A 10,848-nucleotide genomic window follows, 5' to 3' on the forward strand; every position below is an offset into this window, starting at 1 on the left:
GAACAAGCGAAAAAGATAGGAGGATATGAAACTGAGCTGAGAAAAGACATTGCCTGGACATAGAAATGGAGATGAAAGATTGATTGATGAAGCAGTGGAGAGACGCTGCAGATGGTGTGGAGGAAGATTTTGTAAGTAAAGTGCACGATAAATGTCGTCTCTCTGGATTCTACCTGTGACATCTGCTGACATCTGCTGGAGCACCTGTGAACTTTCTGAACAAAGCGCAGAACAGACCTGCATGTTTCTTGTGTATATATTAAACAACATCAGCATTTTCTTCAAACTAACTGCACCACATCACTGCATTTTAGCAAGTTACTCACAGACAGAATTTGTACTGAAAGTCTTTGTGTCAGATACGTACTCTGCATTACCTGGCCAGAATGGGGATTGTGGTTTTTCTACCCCATTCCTTACTTTGCAGTCACAGAGAAAAGGATCATTTCGCTGATAGCAGTGATGAAATAGATAGTCAAAGCCTTTATTTAAGAAGCCGTGCAAGCACACTGTGTACTCTATTACATGTAAAATCCTGTATAAAATGTTACTGAAGAAAAACTATACAAGTGCAGAATGGTACTCAGTGGTTAGTGCAGTGCTCTGACAGGAAATGGGTCCTGGGCTTGAATCTGTGTGGAGTTTGTATTTTCTTCTGTCATAATAAAATTGGGATATTTAATTAATGCTGCCTACTAATCTACACATATATACACATAGGACTAGTAATATATAGATAAATGTGTATATATTTGTACAACATGTATCTTTAATGGCTTAAAAAATACAAGTTGAGCACAAGTTTGTGCAATGTACCAATATCACTGGCACCAAAACAGCCCCAGAGCATGATGCTACCACCACCATGCTTGATAGCTGGTACAGTGTTATTACGTTTGAATGCCTCATCTTTATTCCTCCCATCATATCTATCTGTATAAATAGCTCAACTTTCTCTAGTCTGACCATGAAGAGACCTTCCCAACTTTTGTAAAGCTACAAATCTAATTCTTAGATCTTCAGAAACCAGTGAGTTTAAATGAAGTCTGCCGATTCTTGTTAATGGCTATCAAATGTGTCCCAACTAAAAACCAAATATTAGTGGGGATGCATGTATACTTTTGACCCTGTGCGGATTATAGAAAATTAAAACTTGTGCCCCCAGTTCTTTTTTTTAAGTCACGAAGGATGTGTGCTGCACAATCGTTCCACCCTGGAGAAACAGCAGTTCAAAGAATGCCCAGAATTACCATGACATTAACGCCCATGATGAGTGTATATAAACGTCGGAGCACAACTATATTTAACAACTAATCTGAAGTTTTTGATCTGTTCTGAATACAAAATCGTATTTTTTTTTAGAAACTAAAATTCTGAAATAAATGTAGTGGATCAGAATTATAAAGTGGTATTGAATAAAGAACCCTCAAAAAATGATCTTTCATTGCCAAATAACTTCAATGAAAACTCCATAAACGTAAAACTGACATATCAGAATTTTTTTTAAAGATGACTGGAAAAACATGACCACATCCCTTAAATGCAGCACCATAAATAAAGTAGATAATTGAGTAAATGTGCAGGGAAAAGTTCCTCTGTGGCACTGAGATCAGATTTAGGCCAACAAGCAGGAGGGTCTCATCCTGCAGCTCTTCTTCGCTCCAGTAAGTGGCACCAGCATCGATTAAAAGTCTGACATGGCTACATTTTTGTTGGTCACAATAAAACAAGACCATGTGGCCATGGCCAAGAGTCACACAACAACCACATAATAGAGTCACAGCTTCATCTTTGTAGTCCCTGACAGGAAGCTGAAAGTGGGTCTTTGAGCCAACACAAACAAAGCGCTTTCAGTTTTATTTCTTGTGACAGTGAAAAAATAAAAAACAAAAGTGACAGAGCAGCAGGAAAGCTTTCAGATAAACACGACAACTAAAGAGAGTTATCTCAACTGACTTTAATGCATTTGAAGCAGATTAAAAGACTGCAGCTTATTAACAGACTATAGTCATGTTTGGATGCACAAACACACACATGAATGTGCTAATCAACAAACAAAAGAGTGCACAGGCTTTTGTGTTTGGACGAGTTCATACACACCGTCTGATAACATGACTCTGTGAGTGTGTGTGAGTGTGTGTGTGTGTGTGTGTGTGTGTGTGTGTGTGTGTGTGTGCCTTTAGAGAAACGCTTTAACACAAAGTGAAGTCATATCTTCAAAGTGCCTTTAAAATACTACAGCTTGGTACAGAGGATGCAGTGTTGGGGGAGAGTGGGGAGGGCGGTAAAGTCCCCTGGAGTGAGCGACAAGATTACAGACCTACCCCCCGTCTGATGTGTGTGGTAGTGAGTGATGGTCTGTGTGTAATTGAGCATGCTTGTAGGAGTGCGTGTCTGTGTGGGGCAGGGGGTCAGACTGAACCCCGCTGTCTGATAAAGACGGGACAGGATCCAGGCTGTTGTCTGCTGGATACAGCTGCATCACCGCCCCCTCCTGGACACCTTCCTTACTGCACGACTGACAGCTGCAGCGGAAGATCCTCTCCACCAGCTTATCCACCCGGGGAGAGTCTTCGCTGCCCGGACAATCCAGCGTCACCTGTGCCAACACAAAGTTGCACACATGCATGCGTAAAGAGTGAGTTGAGAATTGAAAGTAACTCAGCAGAAAGATGAAATATTTATTGTTTCCTTGCATTGATTTGTATAGTATTTAAGTTAAGCTGTTATTTTGAATAATCTCAAGGTGTGATAATATATTTTATGTTTAAACAAGAGTATTTTCTTATAGTTTTCCCTCCATCACCTCCTATTTAACATGCTTATTATAAGATGGACTCCTGTGAATGCGTTAATGTGTCTTTGGTCCCACTAACCAGACTCTTGGTTCATAGTTTTGTTTTTGTTTTGCTGGATCTGTGTTTTCATACAAAGTTTATGACACTCGATGGAATAAAGAAATACTGGGAAAAGCCGGAAAATCAAATAAACAGAAAAATACACAACCCCCCTCCGTAAACCCAAGAGTTACACAAGCTCAGCCAGTTCTCCAGACCTCACGCAACTTCCCCCTCACTGTTTCTATTATCCAATGAAAATGATCATTCAGCAATTTTATCAAGAGCCAAAGCAGCGGGGAGCAGTATCCACTTTCATGAGAGCTGACTTTGTTTTGCCTCAAACTGAATTCGGTTTAAAGTCCTGAAACAACAATCACAACCGCAGGCGCAGACGTCCATTTTCAGATAATTAACTGTAAGGTGTGAGCGTGAAGGCACTTTTTCCCCCGTCTTGTCTTGTGAAACAAAAAAACGTGCAGAAATTAATTAAACTATCTGGTAACGACTGTCTGCTCCAAGGTACAATATCTTTCCACTGAAACATGAGGTGACCTCACCTGCGGTCCCATCCACCGAGCCTACCTGGCAGCCTTCCAAACTACATACATCTCACCACAAAGCCTTTGTTTTTCTAAGAGTGGATTCCTTCTGGTTACAAGGGACAAAGAACCTTAAAATAATCTAAAACACAGGCTAAAGGTTCACGTCAGACAAAAGTAACTATGATCTATTCTGATCTCCTTTTCGAGATCTTCTGCTTTTTTGCTTTGCTGGTGAGGACAGCGTGCTTTCACTGTTGGTGTGGGGTTGCTAACTGACTAATGTCCAATAACTCTTACCACTTCCCACTGTGTCTGGGCAGGCATGCAGGAGTCACAGTGGACCAGAGACTCGGTTGACTGTGGAAATGTGTTGGGGACGCTGTAACTGAAACACTGACCCAGACAAGCTCTGCAAGAAAGAGGAGAGGGTTTATTATTTCTCATTCAACTACACAGATGCAGCGTTCATGCCGAGCAAGAGTAAGAAGTAATAATTTCACCAAAAAAAGAGCCTGAAATGTGAACTGATTTACCAAGTCTGAGGATGCCTGGTAGCCTTGAGGCAAATCACAGAGACGTGTAATGCGTAAATGGGAATTACCAGCCAAGTTGTGATTTCAAGTGAAAGCCAGGATAAAGGTGATGGGAAAACGTGTTTTTCTACAATACTGTTCAAACAAATACAGGAAGGAATGCATATCAAGTTTTACTGAGAGAGCTTTATAGGAATAACAATGTATCTTTGACCAGCTTTCTCAGTCATGCAGCCTGAAGGTATAAAGAACAGTTAGCTGTCGCCTGGCCTCAGAAAATCTTTTGTACAGAAAAGTACAGTAAATAGTTCACAATAAAAACACTGTGTACTCCTGTTTGTCTGACAATTGCTTCAGGAACTTTTGGGATTTTTTGGGATTTATATATATATATATATATATATATATATATATATATATATATATATATATATATATATATATATATATATATATATATACATAATATTATTTAATGACTTCACCTGAAATCTGTCAAAAACATCTTTCTTTTTTAAAACCTGCCCTATCCAGCTGTTTTAGATAACACATTTATGGTCTGGATCCTTTGTTGTGCCAAACACATTTACTTTGCCACGAGGGATGCTGTTTTGTTGTTGTTGTTGTTTTTATGCTTGTTTTATTATTCACACTGTTGTTTTCTCTATGGTTATATAAACCCCTGCCGGTGCTGACAGGGGGTGAGGGCGAGGTTAGCAACAGAGTTTACAGATTACAAGTAAATAACTGTAGTTTGACATCTTAATCTTAATTTTAAAAAGTTTATGTATAACAACTATAATTATATTTCAGCATTAAAAATGTCATTTTTATTAACATGCCTCTGCATGCTGGTGAATAAACATTACAGAAACATAAAAAAAATCGCTTTTGAGTGATTAACAATACTGTTAATTTTGGGCTGTGGCATAAACACTGTATGGTGGTCAGTTACATTTGTTAGATTTATGTTTTAGGCAAGAACCAAAGGTCCTGCGTCACAGTTATTGCAATTTTGTTGTTTCTTTATTTAGTTAGTTTTTATTTCCAGGGCTGGTACTATTTATCAATGAGACAGCATTATAGACTGAGATTAGCCATTTGCGCATCTATCGATATTTGCGTTTATAAAAATACAGAATGTCGGCATTGCTTGTCTACCAGAGGGCACTCTGCAACTTCCCTGTTGGCAACGTGTTTGAAATGCCACAAACAACAATCAGCTGATCAGAGCAGAATCGGGAAGAGCAAATAACTACATGTGACAAATGTTAGGCATATCCGTGTGTCTGGAAGGAGAAAAATATCGGCTGATATTCTGGATATCGGTATCGGTCAGGCTCTATTTATTTCTATATGTTTAAAGTTTTTGCTTGTTTAGTTTCAGTTAGTTTCCAGACTGTGTGTTTAGTTTAGTTTAGTTTAGTTTTACTAAACTTGAGCTACTTTCAGAGGTGGGTTTCGTATTTTTAAATGTGAAACTATGGACGCTGTTTGTCAGGGGCAACATTTACACGTTCAGCACACAAACACAACTCTTTGTGAAGATGACTCAGAGTGTACACACGTCCTGAGTTATCTCTGGTTCCATTTTATTTAGTTTTGTAACTACACAAAATAAGTGTAGTAAGAGGATGTTTTGGCTGCTCCCTTATTTCCCAGGGGTCGCCGCAGCGGATTGATCCACGCTGGATTTGACACAGATGTGACGTCATTTATGTGGGCGCAAGCTTTTAACCCCATGACTCTGGGTCTGTCCTCCCGACCTCAGATCAGGGATCTTTTGCATAGATAAACGTGTTTTCTACTATCACGCTAGCTGTTTTGCTCTTTGTAGTTTGCTTTAAAAAAAAAAAGTCAATTACCTAAAGGTTTTGCACACATAATTTTGGTTTTAGTTCCGTTAAAAAAATATGAACAACTCCAGGCTTATGCATGACTACCTCTTCCAAAGAACATCTTGTCATTAGCTTCCTCTCTGAATGCAGCCGTCTAGTCATGCACACAGATTTAATAAATATGGGCTGAGACAAACTTTTTATTTGGCTTTTAGCAGACGCGCACTCTGCTGGAGCTCGTTTGAGCACCACAGTCTTTTTAAAGAAACTTTTTGGCTAAGAACAAAGACATATTTAGTGATTGCCGATTAAATAATGTGCCCTACAAACTGAATGAGGCATGACTCTTGATAGCGTAACCTAATGATATCAAGGAATTTCTCCTTTATTTGTTTTCAGCTGCACTGAGAGATAATCGGACAGAGAGGGCCTTCATCCTGACCTGTTTTGAATAGAGCGAGGCTGACATCCCGTGTGCCCGACTATCTGTGTGATGTTCTTGGCTTCGCACCAGGCGCTCTTGTCAGGGAACAGCGCCAGGCGGTTGATGTGTGCAGGCGGTGCCGCTGAATACAGTGCAAACAGTGCGCAGCAAATCTGAATCCTCTCCCACATGACTGCACCTAAAGGAGCAGAAAACCACAACACGCCGCCGCTCTGTTAACTCTGTGAAAGGCAAAGTCTCGTCACGCCATCTGTTGCCTGCAGGTCACATAGCGCCAGTTTTCAGTCGGTGTGAAATCTGAACTTTGCATGTCCCTGCTCATGTGGATTGACAACTTCCTGGTGCCTATAGCATCTTACAACCCACACGTCCTTGTGCATCAGTCAGATTGCTTCTTCTTACCGGGTTTGGTGCATTTGATTGGATAAAAACTTGTTGAACGTGTGCAGTGAGGACGTTAAAATGGGTTTATAGTGTCAGAGAATAGAGGGGATACAATGGGAGTGGGAGGCAAAGCTCTCCTCTGTTTCGCTCTCTTCTTTAAAAATGCCTCAGCCATTAACGTCATTTACAAGCTACAAAATCGTTTTCTCCTGGTGCATATTAAAAGTGTCTGGATGTGGTCACCCACATCCACTGTTTTACACGCTTTTTAGCACTTCAATATGTCTGCGACTCTAAAGGATCAATTCTGGAGACAGAGAGCCTACAAGAGGCTGCTGTGGTGGGCTGTGAGACCGACGAAATGTTTTTAATAAAATAAATATATATGTTTATAATGTCCTGCTTTGACGGACTCCAGACTCTGGGTTTTAGCTTAAAAAAGAAGAGAGCGAGGTTTCAGCCGAAAGTCTGGAAAGCGTTACAATAATATATCAGTGTTTCATATACAATTATAAGGGAAGACATGTGATACAGCTAAAATCTGTTTTCCCAAATAGTTGAGACCATTAAATCTGAATTTGAATTAACTTAGCATTCATGCGTTACATTTACATTTAGCCTCCCAAAATTTTAAACATCCTTTAAAATAAACCAAAACATACAAAATGATCACACATCAGCCTCTGTATCTGTACAGTTATGTAAATGGGTTTTTTCGTGGTTATTTTTTACTCACAGAGTTAATTCAGCTCATTTAAGAAGGTGAGACGACCTCAAAGCGTCACTTGGATGTATAGCGGTTATATCATGGGGTTACTTTCTAAAGTAATCAAGTACCTTCTCTTCAACAGCGCCGGGAGGTCAGTTGAGGCACTTACCACTGCTCACGAAAGCCGGGGAATTGAGCGCTTCGCCACGGTCCCGCTGAGCCGAGCCCCCCTCACCTAAACCCGGGTTGTCGGATATCACCGTGGGCTGGTAACTAAACAGTATGATCACGTGGTGAAAATCCCTGCCCAGATTGTCATAAAACTGTCACATCATCCGGTAAGACAAGCAACCGTCCGATCAACCGAGAGGAAGAAGAAGAAGATGGATGGGGAGCTGGGGCAGGGTATGAGCGCTATCTCATCTCCGAGTCCATCAGCTCAGACCGTCCCTCCCCTTTGTTCTCCTCCCGTCCCGGGTTGAATTCCCGTGTAACTGCGCAGAAAAACACTCTCCAACTTGTTGTCTTTTGTTGTAAAACTCTCAGGCTGGGTTTAGGCGCGGCTGAGCCCTCAGACAGGGGTCCTGCTGTGCCGTTTCTGGACGAGAGAAAGCAGGGAGGGAGGGGAAGTGCTGGAACGCTTTCAAATGTTTCCCTAAGCAGGAGTGATCGTGTTAACTAGACACACATGCAATTATGTGAATATTACACATACAGGGCATATTTCAAGTCACGCACACACATCTGGCATTGCTTTGATAACATATGTTTGGAAAATTGAAACATTAACAACACAATGTCTGATGAAATATAACTGGTAAACAGATGTGAAGCCCCTGCTGTGTTCGCCTTTATTCCCCCTAAACCACTAAAAAAAAACTTCGGGATGATGAAATGACAATAGCTGGTTACTAACCAGAAGCTCAGAGGGTTTGATTTATTTCAGGCTCCACTTTGGAGTGAAACCACTGACAGACTCATGAGCAGTTGCTGAAATGCATTATGCTCTCCGGTTCTCCTGACTTGTGATTGGACTCCGTTCAAAACTAATTTAAAACGGAAACATAAGGGGACAAGCTTGGAGTTCGGCCTTTGGTGTAGTCCATACCCAAAGTGAGATACTGATAGATGTCAGTGTCTTCTCTTGGTCTAAACCACTGACAGGAACCAAAATATATACATTCAGTGGGGAATCCGTTGTGAAAATATACAACATGCACACACACAGTGTTGAAATACAATCACTGGACACTTTATTAGATTTACCCTTTTGCCACAGAAATGCCTTAATTCTTTCTGGCATAAACGGAACAAAGTGCCAGAAAAAATCCTCAGAGATTTTGGTCCATATTAACAGCATCACACAGTTGCTGCACATCCATCATATGAATCTCTCAATACAAACACTCCCAAAGGTGCAAGGTGTTTGAGGTGTGATGGTGACAGTATGTTATCCTGCTGAAATTAAGCAGCCACTAGAAGATGGATACTTTGTGGTCATAAAGGGTTGGATGTGGTCAGAAACTATACTCAGGTAGGCTGTGGTGTTTAAAGGATGTTCAGTTTGGTGCTGAGGCAGCCCAAAGTGTGCCGGGAAAATCTCCTCCACATGCTTACACCACTATACCACCAACCCGAACCACTGATACAAGCAAGTTTGAATCCATGCATTCATGTTGTTTATTATTACCACATCTGATCCTACCATCTGGTTGTCGCAGGAGAAATCCAGAGATGTTGATCTGCAAATTTTCTGTTTCCCAGTTGTGGTGACACCTGTGAGAACTGTAGCCTAAATTTTCTGTTCTTAGCTAACAGATGTGTCCTCTGGTGTGGTCTTCTGCTGCTGTAGCAGCTCTTCTGTATACCTTAGCTGAGTTGATTGTTTGAGTAAGCAACAGTATGCTTTCATATCAGTTTGAAGCAGTCTGGTCATTCTCCTTTGATATAATCGAGGCATTTTTACTCAGACAGCTGATGCTGAACGGATATTTCCTCTGTTCAAACCATCATCAGATGGCTGTGTGAGAAAATCCCAGCAGATCAGCAGTTTCTGAAATATTCAGACCAGAATGTCTGGCAACAATTCCATCCTTCTTCTCTGTTCTGATGCTCGACGATGTTTGAACTTCACGCTATTTTTGACCATGTCTATGTGCCTAAATGTGTTAGCTTTACTGCCATGTGATTGGCTGATTAGACCCCTAACCAGCTGCAGCAGATGACTGCCCCTCCCTGAGCCTGGTTCTGCCAGAGGTTTCTATTTTAAAGTCCCCAGGTGCTTGCCCTCGATTTTGGGGGGTTTCTCACCTTACAATATAAATGCTTTGAGGTAACTGCTGTTGTGATTTGGCACTTTGTGAATAAAACTGAACTTAATATTTGGGTTAATAGGCAGTTTAACACGTGTAACTAATTAAGCAGCCATGCATGTGAATAAAACTGTGCCAGATGATCGTTATTAAGAATTATACAGGTTTAACTAATGAGTAAGAAGTGCAATTTAAGATGCGTGTACGCTTTTACTTTATTATTGATTGCTGCCGTCATAACATTATAAGGTTAAAAATTTATGAGTTATACCTTTAAAAGTAATATTTTGAACGCATACTTCAATTAAATTCAATTTACAATCTGTCATAACAAGACATAAATTAATGTACAAATGTTTTAGTGAAATGAATAAATTAACACAGCATAGCACTTATGGGACGATCTTTTTCCTCTCTAATTTACTAATAATAGAGTGTCCTGGGGTTTAGTGTTACTACTTTTACTTAAGTAACTGAGCCAAGCTGTGGTAACTACATGGAAATAGGTCCATTAGTCTTGTTTTATGTATAAAATCTGCTAAAAGGAAAACGTAAACTAAATGTGTACTTCACTCCTCTTTACCTTATCACCTCTGGTAACATCATGCTAACATTTTCCACGGCAACTCCAAGCTGGAGTCTTGCCCGAGCACATGCATGGCACATCTGGATCTGGTCTTGTACTTTGTGGCAGAAATTTGCAAGCATTGACAATTTTAGCCATTAGATGAGTAGTTGGTCTTAGGTAGTGTTACTGGTCTTGTAATTATGGTTCATCATGGAGAACGTTGAGACACGTATAGCCTTTGGGTTTTGGCTGCTTTATTACACCTCAGCTGGGTCACCACTCACCTCCCCCTCCAGTTCCCACACACGCACTGGCATCCTGTTCCTGCACTTCTACCGACCACTGCACCTTTGCTCACAGGTGTTCAGCTTGGCATGCGTTCATCAGCCCCCCTATCGGTTTCATGCTTCACTTACAAACAAATATTTTAATGGACAGGGGATGAGTGACACGGCTTAATTTCTGACAGGCTTACTCTGTGCCTGATGCATTGCAGCACACCAGCTCTGAAGAAACAGGCCTTTGAACGCTTGGGGAATGAATATGATTCCATTGTGTGCAGGAATGTATGTGCCGGGAAAACCGTTACTGTGATGAAGAGGGAAAATATGAGCGTGTGTAATAGAGAGTGCATGCAGCAGTATTTTCTTTGATGTGAAAGTGTACGGCATGTGTTG

At 40.8% G+C, this 10,848-nt stretch overlaps 1 protein-coding gene across 1 annotated transcript; it reads right to left on the bottom strand.

Moving 5' to 3' along the window:
- Window positions 1-1,942: 1,942 nt before the first annotated feature.
- On the bottom strand, window positions 1,943-7,908 carry nbl1 (NBL1, DAN family BMP antagonist). The gene is made up of 4 exons (XM_082534500.1): window positions 7,461-7,908; window positions 6,196-6,376; window positions 3,680-3,791; window positions 1,943-2,599 (listed from the first exon to the last, which is right to left on the bottom strand). The coding sequence occupies exons 2-4, from the start codon at window positions 6,366-6,368 to the stop codon at window positions 2,321-2,323; spliced, it is 564 nt and encodes a 187-aa protein (XP_082390626.1). The 5' UTR covers window positions 6,369-6,376; window positions 7,461-7,908; the 3' UTR covers window positions 1,943-2,320.
- Window positions 7,909-10,848: the final 2,940 nt, after the last annotated feature.

This window comes from Aulonocara stuartgranti, assembly GCF_965226115.1.
Source record: "Aulonocara stuartgranti genome assembly, chromosome: 5".
Classification (NCBI taxonomy): Eukaryota; Metazoa; Chordata; class Actinopteri; order Cichliformes; family Cichlidae; genus Aulonocara; species Aulonocara stuartgranti.

What these genes read in the sequence shown, in the direction of transcription:
- nbl1 (XM_082534500.1), bottom strand. Translation starts at nt 6,368, where the DNA reads ATGTGGGAGAGGATTCAGATTTGCTGCGCACTGTTTGCACTGTATTCA. An exon ending in CCTCGCTCTATTCAAAACAG is followed by an intron (nt 3,792 to 6,195) that starts GTCAGGATGAAG and finishes TCTTTCTTGCAG; the next exon opens with AGCTTGTCTGGGTCAGTGTT. An exon ending in CCCAGACACAGTGGGAAGTG is followed by an intron (nt 2,600 to 3,679) that starts GTAAGAGTTATT and finishes GTGTTGGCACAG; the next exon opens with GTGACGCTGGATTGTCCGGG.